The sequence below is a fragment of the Danio rerio genome, chromosome 16 (genome assembly GCF_049306965.1).
Source record: "Danio rerio strain Tuebingen ecotype United States chromosome 16, GRCz12tu, whole genome shotgun sequence".
Classification (NCBI taxonomy): domain Eukaryota; kingdom Metazoa; phylum Chordata; class Actinopteri; order Cypriniformes; family Danionidae; genus Danio; species Danio rerio.
In genome coordinates this window covers 37,117,573-37,134,967 of record NC_133191.1, presented here as the reverse complement: position 1 = coordinate 37,134,967, position 17,395 = coordinate 37,117,573, and the positions used below count along the sequence as shown (strand labels likewise).

At 36.0% G+C, this 17,395-nt stretch overlaps 1 protein-coding gene across 1 annotated transcript in view; it reads right to left on the bottom strand.

Annotated features, from left to right (window-relative positions):
- The window catches only part of gnl2 (G protein nucleolar 2), a 25,817-nt gene extending 8,422 nt beyond the window's left edge, over positions 1-17,395 (bottom strand). Inside the window, 9 exon segments of the mRNA NM_213224.1 lie at positions 2,119-2,247; positions 2,957-3,070; positions 6,925-7,083; positions 7,186-7,252; positions 7,748-7,932; positions 14,370-14,509; positions 14,601-14,695; positions 14,811-14,895; positions 17,259-17,395. Coding sequence (NP_998389.1) covers positions 2,119-2,247; positions 2,957-3,070; positions 6,925-7,083; positions 7,186-7,252; positions 7,748-7,932; positions 14,370-14,509; positions 14,601-14,695; positions 14,811-14,895; positions 17,259-17,322 — 1,038 coding nt within the window. The 5' untranslated portion in view covers positions 17,323-17,395.

The following is a 17,395-nucleotide window of genomic DNA, read 5'->3' as shown; positions in this document are numbered from 1 at the left end:
TGTGTGTCTGTGTGTTTATACAGACAGCTTGTTATAGCCTCCCCCCTAAAATATAACACTGTATATAGAAAGCATTGTCAATGCACCGTGATGCACCGAGATATCGAATTGAACCGAAGGCATCATAATTGTAACCGAACCGAACCGTGAGACCAGTATAGTTTCACACCTCTAATAGCTGTTGTACTACATTTTAAAATGAAAGTTATTTTTACCTAAAACATTATGTACAGAATATCTTATTATGCAGTTATCTTATTGTGCTACAAGTAGGGTTGTCTCTACTGGAATTTGGTACCAATTAAGGTTGGGCGATGTTGACCAATTTGGCATCGTACGATGTCTAATGTAAAACATTGCGATGGACGATGCCATCGTTGTTGTAGATGGAGGGTGGAGTGGTTGTTGAATATCAATTAATTCATAACGAATTAATTAATTGTAGCCGACCGTTTTCACTACCTGACACACATGGTATTTGCTTTACCCATAAGTAAACCATAAATAAATAAAGTTACAAACAAATGACCACTTGTCAATCACTTTTTTTCCGCAGGACTCTGGCAAGAATATGCACAGTGATCTGTGTTGTTCTAATGGCTCTTCCCACAGCTGGTGGAGAAGACAAGATTTTGGTTATAGTTCACTGTAGTCCATACATTTTCATTGTTTTCACCCCAAAATCCTCACCGCGTACGCAGATTTAGGAGACATTTATGCAGAATGCATTTTTGCACCTAAAACTGCCAAAGACAGTGCTCAGGAATGGATTAACAGATTGTTATGTAAACTTGCTGAAGTAAAAAAGCCAGCAATGCTTGCCCGCCTTTATGCTCTTCTTATTGGCTCATTGCTCTAGAACTGACCGCGAATTATTGGTTAATATCAGCTGTCAATCACTCAATGACTTCTGCCTTCAGATGACAGGAGCTACAACTGCGAAAATGTGAAGCGCTGAAGATGAGAAAATGAAAATAACACTGACAGATTTACCCACAGTTACTAATAATGGCACATCTTATTAGCGATCATGTGCTGAATGTTAATTCACCATTTACACTTTTCCAAGAGTGGATAAAAGACTTCCAGTGTTTTGAGTCCGCTATGAAAATGACTGAAGCCATTCACTGTAAAGTCTGTGGGACGGGGTTTGCAGATAAAAGCGTTTGCCACTGAATCTACACATTTTAAGCGTGAGAGGTACTGTTTAACCCTTTATTTAATCCTCACGATGCTGTCAGCCGTGCAAGCGGCAGCTATTGTAACATTGAACACAGTTCATGAAAAGACCATTATTGCTATTAAGATGACTTGTAAATAAAAGGTTATATATAAATATAAATGTGGGGATTGCGACGCCGGCTCAGCATCGTAAAGTTTGTCGGCCATCTGCAATGGCATCGTCTATCGGCACAACCCTAGTACCAAACGATACTGAAAATTCAAAAGTGTCCCTTTTCCGCTAACATCTGAGCACTGTCATTGTGTTCATGTGCTCAACAGAAATTACTGTACTGCACTCCTATGTCAAGTTGCGGTCAGCCTCAAAATGGGAAGGATTTGGATCCTATTTTAACATCAGAAAACAAAAAATGAATAAAAAAAGAGACTTATTGTCTTTCTATCACGACAATATGCTTGTGGAAACACTATACCTGCACACAGTTCTGTCCAAATAGCTTAAAAAAGATGATTTTCATCAGAGATGCCCTTTAATATTTTAAAAAGCGTTTTAAAGTTTGGCTTAGAGAAAATCAAATACACAAGAATCACTGATTTGATTTCATTTTATTGACTATGATGTACTGTACTGTAAGTGTATATTGTACTGTTTTTTGTTACAACTTGTTACAACTTCCTGCCCAGGAACTACAAATGTAAAATAGCTTTATAGCTAACTCTGGCACATGTCATGTTGTACATTGTCCCTGAATAAATGAATAAATAATAAAATAAATAAATATGCGTAGAGTAGAATCACTCAAACCACTGGAGAAAAAAATCCGCATTTCTTGTTAAAATGAATAGAAGATTGGTATATTTTCATATAGAAAATGCAGATATTCATCAAAACATCACATACCTGAGAAGGAATCAAAACAACTTGTGAGGTCTTACCTTAGTTTCACCAGCAAGGGGTGCCACATTACAGACTTTTTTGGAGCGCAGGGTATTGATAATAGAGCTCTTTCCAACGTTGGGGTAACCAATGAAACCAACACTGATCTGTTTTTTGTCGGAATGGAGCTGAGCAAAAATCAATACGGACATGTTAATACTAAGCAAATGTCATTATGAATAGCAGCAATTAAACAAAAGAAATGCACACACATGTTATTGAATCCTATGATATAACTTTGGTTTAATGGTATGGAGGTCAGGAAAACAAGAAGACCTTAAGTCAACTCTTTTTCTCTGTAATTTACACACGCACCTCCTCTCTCAAATTTCACTACTCGCTTCAAAAGCGGGCCCAAGAAATGAAGAGCTGATACGCAATCCACAAAGACCTCTTAAATGTCATTACACCTGCAGATTTATATCGCGCATGGTAACAGTGATATTTTTGTGCTGTTGTTTTCATAATCCTAAAAGACTGTCTTGTCATATAACTCTCAGCAAAATTTATGTCACGTAAGCCCACTCTCCTTTTTAGCATCTCCAAGTTTTTGTTTACGGCTGTGCTCCCAAAAATAGCTCCGAGGCAGATGTGAAGACAGGACAGGAGCCCAATACCATGGGAAGGTAGAGTACATCTGGTTCCCCAAGCAAACCACTACTTTTTCTACATCTGCTGCCATCATGGAGCAGAAATCAAGCTTGTCCTAAAAACAGAGGCTTGAGTAGATAAATGAGGTGGAGTAACTGCTGTGCATATAAAAACTTCTGCTCTGGTTTCCAAGGCACGATGATGTGTACGGGAATAAAATGATGTTGTAAATGTTTAAGGTCTCACCTTGCCAAACTGCCGCAGGAGCTGGATAAGTGAGCCCTTGCCGAAGGAGTTGGTAAGGCTTGCGTGAAAGGCCAAAGTAGGGTATTCCTGGGAAAGAACTGCAACCCAGTGTTTCTACAACACACAGAAGCAAAGAATAAAACACACAAACAGGAGTCTAACACAAACGATGAGAACATTAATTAAAATTTTTCCAAAATGTTCTTATGAAGAATTTCTAATTCATTCATATGCACAAAAAGCTTCTCAATAGACCCCTATAAAGTAGTGCTCAGAATAATTAAACAACATTTGCTAAACTTCTAGGTCACTACTTAGACCTATTCAAAGTTATCCTAACAGGAGTTAATGTTCAATTTGTATGCATAACAGAGCTTTAAAAGCTAAACTTTCCCTTGAAATTGTAGTTGAAAAGAAACACTATTTAGAGAACACTTTCTGATACTTTCAGCTATTGGTGTTAATCTTGGCACATTGTGGTAAATACCATATTTAACAGTTTTCAATGACAGCAGATTATCCAGAGGAAAATTAAAGAGATGATTCTACAGCATGGTAAAAGCACAGCTAAACTTCCTTCAATTTTACAATAATACAGATTTTTAAAAAAAAATCAAATAAAGTGAAAATTATTAGCTAATTTTAATCTCCTTTGTATGTATGATTTTACATAATGTATGTGTGACCCTAAAAAACAAAACCAGTCTTAAGAATAATTTTGTTGAAATTTAGAATTAAACATAACCTAAAAGCTGAATACCTAAGCTTTTCATTGATGTATATTTTGTTAGAATTGAACAATATTTGGCTATTTGGACATTTGGCAATTTCATTCATAAATTTCATCCGGGGTTGTCACAGCGGAATGAATCGCCGACTTATCCAGCATATGTTTTCCACAGCGGATGCCCTTCCGGCAGCAACTAGAGCTGGGCTATATGGCAAAAATGCAATCTTTATAATTATTTTCCATATTGAACAATAACGATATATATTACGATATAAGTTGTTAATGCTTCTAGATTTAAAAGAGAACCCCAACAATGACTGAAAACACAAAAATTAGAGCATCCAATAAATAGCGTAACATTTTCAACGGATACATTTTTGGGGGCCTAAATTCCTAGATTTCTATTGTTGCACATTTCTTCTGTGTGATTGCCTCTTAAATCAATTTAGAGTAAAAAAGTGCAGAGCTTGTAAAGGTTATTCATTCATTCATTCATTTTCTTTTCGGCTTAGTCCCTTAATTAATCAGGGGTCGCCACAGCGGACTGAACCAACAACTTATCCAGCATATGTTTTACACAGCGGATGTCCTTTCAGCTGCGACCCATCACTGGGAAACATTCATACACACTCAATCACACACATACACTACGGCTAATTAAGTTTAGTCAATTCACTTATAACACGTCTTTGCACTGTGGGGGACACCCATGCAAACACAGGGAGATCATGCAAACTCCACACAGAAATGCCAACTGATCCAGCGACCTTCTTGCTTTGAGACGACAGTGCTAACCACTAAGCCACTGCGCCACCCCCAATTTGGAATTTGTTGGTTCAAAAAAATGAAAATAGAGAAAAATCACCTAAACTAAGTGCTTTGCAGTGCATATTACTAAATGAACATTGAGTTTTAATATATTAACAGTAGGAAATTTACAAAATATCTTCATCGTCAATTTGACCCATACAATGCACACCCTCTTCGGTTTCTGCATTTTAAAATCCTCCCATTTCATGTGGAAGGAAATTCATGGAACTCCAGATCAAATTCCAGATACAGGCCCAGGGTTGATAAATATTTGGTTTGAAATCCTGTCAGTCGAATTAACTATATTTATTGATATTTATGTAGTGTCTAGAACACAAAAAGTGATCTATGAAACGGTTTTTGATAAGAATGAATAAGCTAGCCAACAAGAACCGCCACGGAGTGATAAGTGATTCCCTTTCAACATCAAAACTAATGGGTGTCCCAATCATTCTCCTGTTGAGTTTACAAAAGCCCTCTGTCATAAATCTGCAGGATGCAGGCAAATGCTTTTTTGGCTTGAATGTAAAGACCTGCATCTTATAAACAGCTAGTGGAGCTCCCTCGTTCCTTGTTGCTGCATTTCAGAACTGCCAATAACACAAATTACAAACAACAAGAATTACAGATGTGAAAGAGAAGGGGCCTTTAACTGGTTTACTATTTCAAAAGTCAGGCAAGCGAAAACATGCCTGTCTGTAAGGAAACAAACTCCAGAAACGGAAGAAATGAATGTACAACAGGACACATTGGAGACAGTGGCCATGTTCCAAAAACTTAGTGAGCTTCTTTGCGGTCAACTGCCTACATAGTTACATACATCCTAGTTATTCTGAAACAAAAGTGGCTGTTTTAAATTGCTCTACATTTGTAGGAACTTTCTAAGAAACTGCTATTAAAGTTACTCAGATTTTTTTGTGGCATGTGGCTTAGCTAATAACGGGATGTTTTAAAATGTATAAAAATAAACAGAACACAATTACTTGGTACAATTTTTGGGTTGCATGGAATGCTTTTATAAATAGTTTGATTTTGATTTCTGACAATGTAAATCAAATTCAAGAAAATAGGTAAAATTTAAAGTTGATGTTACTCCAAAAGGTATACAAACACATTGAAAGCAGATGGTAAAATACTGTAAAACTGTTTGAGGTTAGAATAAAATAATATTAATACTTTTATTTTGCATAGGGTGTCATGTTGGTAAGCTAGTAACTAGATACTCTAATAGGTACAACAGTACAATAGTGTACCCACAGTCTACACATATATACACTTGCCGGCCACTTTATTAGGTACACCTGTCCAGCTGCTCTTTAACGCCATTTTCTAATCAGTGAATCATATGGCAGCAACTCAATGCATTTAGGCATGTAGACATGGTCAACATGATCTGCTGCAGTTCAAACAGAGCATCAGAATGGGGAAGAAACATGATTAAAGTGAATTTGAATGTGGTATGGTTGTTGGTGTCAGACGGGCTGGTCTGAATATTTCAGAAAATGCTGATCTATTGGGATTTTCACACACAACCATCTCTAGGGTTTAAAGAGAATAATACAAAAAAGTTTAAATATCCAGTGAGCGGCAGTTCTGTGGGCACAAATGCCTCTTTAATGCTAGAGGTCAGAAAAAAAAATGGCCAGACTGCTTTGAGCTGATAGAAAGACAACGACAATGTGAAAGCATGGATCTACCTGCCTTGTGTCAACGGATCAGGCTGGCCGTGGTGGTGTAATGGTGTGGGGGATATTTTCCTGACACACTTTGTACCAATTAGTACCAATTGAGTATCGTGTCCCAGCCTACCTGAGTGTATTGTTGCGGACCATATCCATTTCTGTATGACCACAGTGTAATCTTCTGATGGCTACTTTCAGCAAGACATCACCCCATGTTATAAAGCACGAATCATCTCAGACTGGTTTTGTGAACATAACAATAAGTTCACTGTACTCAAATGGCCTCCACAGTCACCAGATCTTAATCCAATAGAGCATTTTTGGGATGTGGTGAAACGGGAGATTCACATCATGGTTGTGCAGCCGAAAAATCTGCAGCAACTGCTTGATGCCATGTCAATATGGACCAAAATCTCTAAGGAATATTTCCAGTACCTTGCTGAATCTGAAGGATTAAGGCAGTTCGGAAGGCAAAAGAGGGTCTAGCCTGCTAATAAGGTGTACCTAATAAAGTGGCCAGTGAGTGTGCACAGCAGCACACACAAATAATGGGTAAGAACATTTTTTGGTTTAGTTAGACAAGAATGAGGAAATTCTGCACTAAATATTAAGTGTGGTCTAGCGAAGGTATATTGTAAAGCTTTTGGAACAGCATTCTCTTCAGGAGCATGTGTTAAAATACTGCCTAGATGGACAGCTCAACAGGATAAGAACACAGAGTGCAGTTCCCTGCTTTCATTTCTTACCGTTACCCATGTGGGAATGAGGTCACATTTATTGAGCACAAATATGAGGTGTTTCCAAGGCTTCTCTTTCTTCAAGTAAGTCTCAATGCTTTGTGAGCGTGTGCCCATTGGGTCCCGAGCATCCAGCACCTGGATAATTACGTCCGAAGAGTCGATCACCTGTGCAAAACATGGTTTATTTTAGAATGCTGTATCATTTGGCAAGACTATGGATTCTATTAAAACTGTCAAAAAGCAAGAAGATGTAAAATAGTGATTTACCTTATAAAGCTCACCCCAGATCCGTTTTGACTGCCCCTTCTTAAAGATCTCCTCACGAGCCTCTTCCCTGTGGTGAGAAGTATTTAATGACACATATTTTCTAGACAATAAGAGTTCCAATAGGGATGTACTGAGCTGCATACTAAGCTTGTTATTTAAAAAGCCACATGATCTGAAACAACTTTTTTATGTCTAAAAACCTTTGAAGAGTACAATTACTTTCTGAAAGAAACTAAATATGAACATCACAACAGTTAATGGCGACAAGTAAACATGCAGCAGTTGGGTCAAAAACGTTGATTTATTCAGTACTGAAACGAACGAAGACTTGTGCAAAGCACTAAATCACTCCTTTAAACAATTTTTATTTATAAACAGTTCTATAATTAAATCAAGTACTTTCATGAATGTGCTTTCCAGTCATAAAAGCTTAGAAGCAAAATGTACTAAAACCTGGAAAATGACCAGTATGCATATTTGTTTTGCCTTACAACAACAACAAAGCCACAATTTCCCAGGTAATACAGATTAATTCAGCCGTAAAAACAAGTCATACACTCACTTGACTCCGCTGTCCTCAGACACCAAATCGCGGTCTTTCTCTGCACTGTAGCTCTGTGCAGAGACCTCAGCCTGTTCAGCAAACTCTTTCAGCTCTCCTACAGACAAGTTTGGCCTCTTTCTCTGCGCCTTAGGTCCAAATGTTGTCTCAAACGTCTCAGTGTCTAGAATATGCACCTTGGAGTTCTACAAGAACCAGCAGAATATTATCAGACTTCATGAGAATTTGGGTCACATTGCATTGACTGTGAACTTCTAGAATTTGTTTGATGAAGCATTTGATATATCATCTCTTGCAGGCATTTTGACAGCTATCGGTGCTCCATTCTGATTTATAGGAGAGCAGGTTGTACTCATTTAAACATTTTTGGTCCATTATAAAATCGTGCAACACAAACCATTCCAAAAAGTCAAATGAGCTGTAAATTAGGTTTGTAAACATCAGATTTATTGTTGTACTCTTTTACAAATACAGAAGTCGCGTTTTAAGACTACCAACATAAAGTCTAGCCAGTTTTTTTCCTTAAAGGTGCAGTGTGCAAGTTTGACACCCAGTGGTTGAACTAGGAACTGCACTCCTGGATCAAAACACATTTTCAGTCGGCTCCTCCTCTGCCGAGTCAACACAAGCACAGGTTGCCAGATTGACGTGAGCAATGGCACGCAATAGAAAGAATTTTTTTTTATTTTAAAAGGAAGCTTTTGCACTAACCAACACCTAATTTAGAAATGGCTTCTATTTCTCAAAGCTGAACAACAGAAAACTAACAACGATCTCCTCAGGTGCATGTCATTATCTTTATTCAGTGTCAAATGCTAATAATGTGACTTTGAATACCATTTAAATGACATTTATTCAGGGTATCTGCACATTTTTTAACAGGAAATTTAAGACCTTTTAAGACCTTTTTAAGTCCTCTAAAATGAAAATTTAAGACTTTACCTAAAAAAAAAAAAAAAAAAAACAGGAAAATGTTCAGTGTGTCAACACAGAATGATGTGGTGAAGTATCGTGGCAAATCTATGGCGGCAAATCAATGCCAATATAAATCGAGCGCACCGGTGATGTTTGCGCGCGAGGAGAAGTGAACCGTGAGCAGATTACTTGGTTGACTTGGTTTACTTGTTATCTCTAACGCTATTGGCTACTCTGCCTTTCCGGAAGTTAGCCGGGATTGGACGCAGGTTAAAAGATCACGCCGTTAAATATATATACAATTTGCAAGTCATAATCATAAGAAACTTTCTGAGAACTTTATGAGGATTCAATCTCGAGAAACAGTCAAATAATAAAAATTAATCTTCTAAAATAATGACTTGCATTCTTGTAACACTTTCTGAACCCATTTGATTTGTCCGTGCAGCACTTGTCTGGTTTGTTGTATTTTACTTCATTATTAACCACAACAGCAGTGCTCATTATTACACTTGGGGATGATCTTTCTAGGATATATTGTCTTCAGAAGAGTTTATTTGCGTTTTAGATCTTTCCATACAATGCATACTATATGTGCAGTGCAGCTTTGTATATTATTATAATTGTTAACATTGTTTGTAATATAGATCAGTGTAAAATATATACATCTATATATTATATATATTTTTCAATCTCATTTTTAGTTAATGATTGAATAACCTGCATATAAAGACTTCAATCAAAAATGATTAGCCCAATTAAACATAAAAAATACAGTGACAGACATTCAGATGGGTGTTTATCGCCACCTATTGAGCAACAATTTAATTTCTTCAATCTTCGTTTGGCTTTACTCACTATCCATTACATCATTCCACTTCAGAGGCATACAAATACCACTTTCTATACGACAGGCCCACATCTTAAAGGTCACATATGCAGTTGAAGTAAATAAAAATTAGGATAAAAATAAACAGGGGGCTATTAATTCAGGCGGGCTAATAATTCTGACTTTAACTGTATAGTGGAATAACAGAATAATGGCAATATATTTACTATAAACCTTTGTACTTTATGCACTGCATGCATGTATAGCCTATTTTGTATACTATTGTCCATCTAATTTATTCTGACTTGTTCTTCATAGAAAATGAGTCAAGGACAACGAGTCTTAGAAAAAAAAAGATTTTTATAAATTTGAACACAATTGGTTTGAGTTCAGTTTAAATGTAGGTGCTAAACTTAATCAAGTGGTTCAAAACACACATTTAAAGTCTAAATTATTCGTCCTGAATTATTAGCCAATGTATATTTTCCCCAATTTCTGTTTAATGGAGAGATCTTTTGCCACATGGTATAACTCTCTCTTTCTCTCCCAAGTAATAAAGTTTGTTACAAGAATATATCTCATTATTTTGATATGTCATTATATGACTTGGTCATGATGGTAAGAATAGGCATTATTATGAGATTAATTATTACAAGAAATATCTCATTATTGAAAGTAAGTCGTCACCTATTATTACTGAGAAAGTAAGTCTATTAGTTTCACACTGTGACATTATGATAAGATATCCTATATATTTTTATTTAACGGGGAAACTAGCTTACCTGCGTCCAATCCCGGCTAACTTCCGGAAAGGTAGAGTAGCCAATAGCGTTAGAGATAACAAGTAAACCAAGTCCCGCCCTAGGACTCACAAAAATCCAAAATGTTTTGCGCGAGCAGAGAGAAGAACCAGCGAGCGAGCGAAGAGAACTGATCGCGCGCGCTCTGTAGGCATGACCTCGCTCGCGAGAGCGTCCATCGTGCGCACAGATGATGATGTGCGCGCGCGGGACTTGTTTTCTCGCGCTAGATCAGTTGAGCGCGCTCGAAGATCCCCTGTGCGCTCGCGGGCTGTAGTTTACTCGCGTGTAGACCTGTAATCTGCTCACGGTTCACTTCTCCTCGCGCGCAAACATCACCGCGACGCTCGATTTACATTGGCATTGATTTGCCGCCATAAGTCGAGTCGGACATGATATTTAAGATCCCACATGAAATTTAAGACCTCCTTATGGAAAATTACAGAATTTAAGACATTTTCAGACCTTAAAAATCGAAAATTTTATTTAAGACATTTTAAGACTTTTTAAGGACCCGCGGGGACCCTGTTATTGCCATACAGCCCTAGACCATGCCAACTTTGGCGTAAAAAAACATTTTAAAACATCAAACTTTTACCAAATAAATCAATTCAGGATATCAATCAATCAATTCATGAACAGACTTAAGAAAAAAAAATCGTAATAACACCAAACTTTAGAACAGTATTACTATTACTATAATTAGGCTTAATTAAAATGTCAACATTAAAACAAAAATGACATAAAAAAACAAGAATAACGACCAAAATTCCTAACAGTTGCATGCACCAGGCCAAATCTGTAATGACCCAACAACAAAACAAAAGGAATGCCATACCACTGTAGCAGCAGAGGATGGAATAAAACGACAAGCAATTTACAGATCTTGTCAAAGCCAGTAACATTTCTCGTAAGAAATTGTACTTCTGGTAAGACTGCGATTTATCAGAACAACTGACGAGGATGAAAAAAACCCAAAACAAAACCAACAACCTGATTTGAGGCTAACCACCACATCACGACATGTTCAAAATATTTCTGAGAAGGAGCAAAAAATGTGTGCAAACAATGGACATTACAGCAACAGGAGCTGCTCAAACATCACAAATCAAAGAGGATGGAAATGAGACAGCGCTGCCAAAGGATAAATAAATACATCAAAAAAATAAAATGTGTCACAGTTCTGAGACACAGACCAAACGTAGAGCAGGATGTTCATTACACTGAACTCCTAAACTCCTGAAAGGTTTTCGCTCACACATGGAACAGTTTAGATGCTGAAGAGAATCAACAAGATTTGTAGAAGGAACATGGAGGACCGAGTAAAACACTGCATTTTCTACGAAGCACACATGTTTTACATGTTTTTTACTACAGCAGGTCAAGCTGTGCCCTTGCTAGACCATGGCGTATACATTACATAACAATCTTTCTTGTTTTGTTCTTATCATAGTAATCCATGTGTTACATGACGTCCACAAGATGCCAAGAAATGTGCCGAAAAACTGCTCTCTCACGATAATAGACATAAGTGAAGGGAAGTGTTGATGAGGGTCTGCCAGAAGTGAACAACTGGTTGTTCAAGTCAAAAATAAGCTTCATGAAGAAGCATTTTTATCCCCTTTGAGCTCATTGTGAGAGATATTTTTGAGTTTATGAGGCTAATTTGGAACAATTTACACAGGCAGAGAGTCTGTTTATCATAAATTGTAAGGTCATGTATTATTGTGAATTAAATGTAGTATTAAACCACGTAACAAAAATGTAATAAAAGACTAGCATATGAAAATACAGAAACTCTGCCTTGGGGACTAATGGAAATAGATAATTTTATAATGAAAATTGACAACTGAAATAATGCAATAGAAGTAAATAAAAAATACATATTACAAAAGTAGCTTTACCCAGAGATGGGTTGCGGCTGGAAGGGCATTCGCTGCGTAAAAACGTGCTGGATAAGTTGGCGGTTGATTCCGCTGTGGCGACCCCGAATTAATAAAGTGACTAAGATGACAAGAAAATGAATGAATGAATGAAAAGTAGCTAAATTCTTCAAATTTACACCTTGAATATATTCTTTGAGCATCGATAATGCAATGTGTGTATCCGCAAGTCACATCGCAATATTAGACAAATTATTGAAGATTAAAAGATAAAGACTATGTTTATATTATAGTATAGTATAAACTTACTTTTACAATGATGGCGATGTTATTTTACATTTGATTGTTCAATTTTTGTATTTGAATACTGTTATGGCCTGTTTCCATTGAGTGGTGCGATACGGTACGCTTTTATGGCCGTTTCCACTGTCAAAGGGTTCCTAAAAGCGAACCGTACTGTACCACTTTTTGGTCACCCTTTGCAAACGGTACCAAGGGTATCAAAAGGCAGAGCTAGACGCGCAGCTCAATGCTATTGGTTTACAGAGATACATCATTCGTTCGTGCAATAAGCCAGAATGAAAACAAAGGAACCGTCATGTTTTAAATACACAGCCGAGACATTACACCGTAATAATATATACATATAATAATGAGCTATAGTCGACCCGAGCTCAAACAAACCCTGTCGTCTTCTTGATGAACAGCCACAAAGCCAAAAAGAAAAGCAGATTCTACCCTGTGCCCCGTAGTTTTTTACGAGCCAGTTTAAAGCACAAGGATTTTCTTGAGCTAATGATGATAACGTGCACTTGATTATTGACGTGCTTTTGAAAACCCGATCCTTTCGGAAACTGACAGACGCGACAGTGAGGCGCAAAAAAAACAAAGGAGAAAGCTGGAAAAAAGGAGCTATTTATTTTTTCAGCAAACGTGAACAAAATGCCATGTTTAACTATTATCATCACCTTTTGGACTATAATGAACATGGAATGACGGAATTACTTTCTAACAAGAGGTTACACGTGCTTCTGAAGATTAAAGACACATATGAGAGGTCTGCTCTGACTGTGGGCTATATTTTGTGTTGTTTTTAAACCTAAATAATGACTAAATGTATGCTTTGTGGAGTTTTTCTGTAATTGGTAACATATCGGGGACTGTAATGGGCTGTATGTGTTTATATATGTTGCAGTTTTTTATTTTTATATAATTACAGACATTAGTCATTGATCTGCAGTTATAATCAAATTATGTTTATAAAAAAGTTAGTAATAAACATTTATACACAAGTATTTATGTGTATAAAGCATCTGTTTTGTAGAAGTGCTTCTCATAAGATGACCTGTACAGCTTTACTGTAGACATTTTATTGAGCGAAAATGACGTTGACTGAAATTTTCTGTCGTACACCACGCTCACCAAAAGAGTACCACTGGTCCCCTTTTAGCAGTGGAAACGAAAGCCTGATAAAGGTGACCCGTACCGTACCATACTGTACTACTCAGTGAAAACGGGCCATTAGACTCCTCAGAAAACCATAAAGTGCTGTTTATTTGACTTTTATTAAAAGCATATTTAAATATGCTTGTAATTTATTACATTTTCTGCAAATGCATTGCATAGAACCCCAACAACCCAGTCAATCGAAATTCATGAAAACTTTCCCAATAGAGCTATTTAAATTATATTGAATTATTATATTGCAATATATATTGTAGAAAAGAAAATATTGCAATGTTCAATCTTTCAATATGATGCAGCCCTACTGACATTGAAACTTTTGACAACCCTAGTCTGTGTAAACTGGAAGTTGCTGAGACTTTCAGAATTATTTCAGTATTCTGATGTACTTCCAACTAAAATGGGATTTTTAATAGAAGGAAGGGCTTTCTTTTTGTGCATCATTCTCTTAAAGAAAACCATTAGAGGAGCATGGTTAAGAATAATGTGGCTGAAGCAGTCAAACTGACGTCAACAGAGAAGGACCAAACGCAGAAACAAATGTTCAGACTTTGATGAAGATTACCAAACCAAACTTTTTTTCCCCTGTGGATTAATGGTTTAATGATTACCTGATGAAAACCAATGTGAGCTAACAAAATAAACACTAAATTTACTATACATTGGCGCTATACACGCATTTAACAATGATTTCTGTGTATAAAAATAAACAAAGGTGTTTTCATACTCACGTGTGCTTTTATCCGGTCATGCAGCAAGGACATTGGTAGTTTGCTCTGTCTCATCACCACTCGGTATGGATCTTTCTTCACCGCGTTCATTTCTTCCTGAAACTTCTGCAAGGACGACTGCTTGATGACTTTTGTGTTGGCTGCAAAAGAGAAAAGCAAAGCAATACTGATATATTCAGATCTTAAACATACCTGGAAAAGATGGCAAACTCTAAAATGTACTCCTCTTACCAAACCACTTGATGTTGGGCTCAACTCTGGCCACAGTTCCAGGAGCGACTGTGTTCTGGTACTGCAAAGGTTTGATGACTTTACCTCGACTGTTACTGTAAGTGAATAAAAAAAACACTTCATTATAATCTGATACAATGTATAATTGTTCACTACTATTCTCAATCTCCAACATTTAGTATTTTTGTAAATGACAGGTCAAATATTTACCATCTCTGCTTTTGTCTGTACATATTCAGGCGCTTTATAGTTGCTCGGTCCCTCATGTTGTTTCCTCCAGCTCCCTTGACTCGGTCTGTGGCAAATGTGTAAAGTACAGTCATTTTAGGTGAAATGGATAACTGATTGGTTAATTAAAGAGTCTTGATTAACAGACAGGCACCTTGGGTCAGTTTGAAAATATAAACCTACTTGCCAAAGAACAATTTTATGTTTTTAAATGTTTTGTTTTGTTATCAACAATGAACTGTTCAAAGGTTTAGAGTAGGAATGTTTTTAAGTTTTTGTTCTTGTCTACACACAAAGCAAATGCTTTTTTAAAAGGACAATTTTAATAGTGTAATATTAAAATATTTTATACAGTAACATAAGGCAACGTTATGAGGTAAGGCTGCACAAAATATCGTTTCAGCATCAATATCGCAATGTGCATGTCCGCAATAGTCACATCGCAAGATATGCAATAGTGAGTTGGGAACTTGGGATTACAGCGGATCAGCACAACAGTTGAGAATACATGAGATTTGTGGAGTCACAGCCATGATGACAGTAATTTTATCATTTGCAAGGCATTTCAAAAGAGTTTAAAGCATTCAGGCACAAAAAAGTACATTTGTAACTTTAGTGAAGAATAATTTTACTGAATTATAATAATGAAGACTATACAGTGTTATTTTTAACATTTCATTATTCAATTTCTGTACCTGAATACTGTTTGACTCTATGGAAAACCATAAAGCATGTTTATTTAATTTTAAATTTAGCTGCTCTATTATAATAATAATTGCTTGTAATTTGTTTATTTTTATATATGATTTACACCCTTACAAAATCATCCCAATCAATCTAAATCAATGATTTCTTTCCAAATAAAGCATTCTGGTGAATATGTATTCCTATGGCTATATATCACAGAGAAACTAAATATTGCAATGTCAGATTTTTCCAATAACGTGCAGTTCTATATTGAAGTAATGATACAGTTTAATTGAACATTTTTTATTTAAATACGTTAATCATTCCTGTAAAGTTGAAGCAAGTCAAATTGCATTACATTGTCAACATCAACCTTCAGTAAATAATTTGATTATAATCATTAGGTTATATAAAAAAATTAATTAATTATTATTATTATAAACGTTGCACAAAGTTGATGCTGAATACATTTTGAAACTGCACTATACATTATAACAACATTTATTTATTAGGGCAGATTATACATGTTTTGACACTGTAAATTAGGGCTGCACAATATATCATATCAGCATCGATATCGAAATGTGTGTGCCTGCAATAGTCACATCACAGGATCTGCATTGTTGAACCGGTATTATAATAGACCATTTGAAAACACTTATGATTTGTCACTGCAATGTTTAACCATGAAATTACCAAAACATTTATTATGTATGTGCATTTTTAGGACCAGTGACCCTTTGCTTTGAGCATTTTTAAACTGAGTGTTAGTTATAAGAATTTACGTTTCTACATTTTTTTAAAGATTGATGATATTTTTGTATATTTACACACAATGAAAACTAAAAAGTGTTGTCTTATATTTAATTATAACATTTAAGCATCCAAATCTAGAAAATCATAAGGCACGGGGCATTTTATTTGTATCATTGCTCGTGTATCCATCAAATCTTTGTGATTGATTTATTGTATTTTATGCAGATACTCTCCAATATAAAATCATCCCAATGTATCTAAAATTATGAATTCTTTTCAAATTGAGCTATTGTTTTCAAATCTGGTGAAATTATACCTAATATTGTAGAAAAGTAAAATATCACAATGTCAGATTTTGTTGCAATATGGTACAGCCCTGCTGCACCTTTAGGTCAGTTTAACGCATCATTACAAAATAAAAATAGGAATTATTTCTTAAAAACACGTTCAGCGTATATAATTTCACTTCAAGCTTGTCATGTACCATTAACACAAAAATTGTAATCGACTGCCTTTTAATACAAGTTAGCTATGAGCAAGAAATCAATCAGGGTTAAGAGCAAAATGACATCTGAAGTATCACATTTTATACACGACAGCAATTACATGACAGGAATGTTGACAGTATAACAGCCATAACTGCTCAAATAAAGACTTGACAAATAAAACTAACATTAAATCTTGCATAGTTTAAAACAACTTACAAAACTGTGGAAAACAATTCTCTTTACAACCAATAACATTAACGTTTCTTACAAAATAAGTTGAGGTAAACATGTACACATTGCTGTGGCAATCTAGTGCGAGTAACGTAATTAATTTAAATGAAACATTTCCCTCAAGTGGAAAAAAATTACTCTATAAAATACCGATATAATTAACGTTACTCAATGATTCTTGATTGTTTTCTGAACTAGAGTTGGCTAACAGTTAATGCATTAGCCGACTAGCAGTTGACAGACAGATCAGTGGTTTATGTTAACTTACCGGGATTACTACTGGAGTTTGAGGTGTTTATGGAGCTTTTCCCCTTGAATTTTGCCTTAACCATCTTAAACGATTAATCCGGGGCCCTCGTATTACTGTAAATAAAAGAAATAATGCAGTGTTGCAGTCCGTTGTTG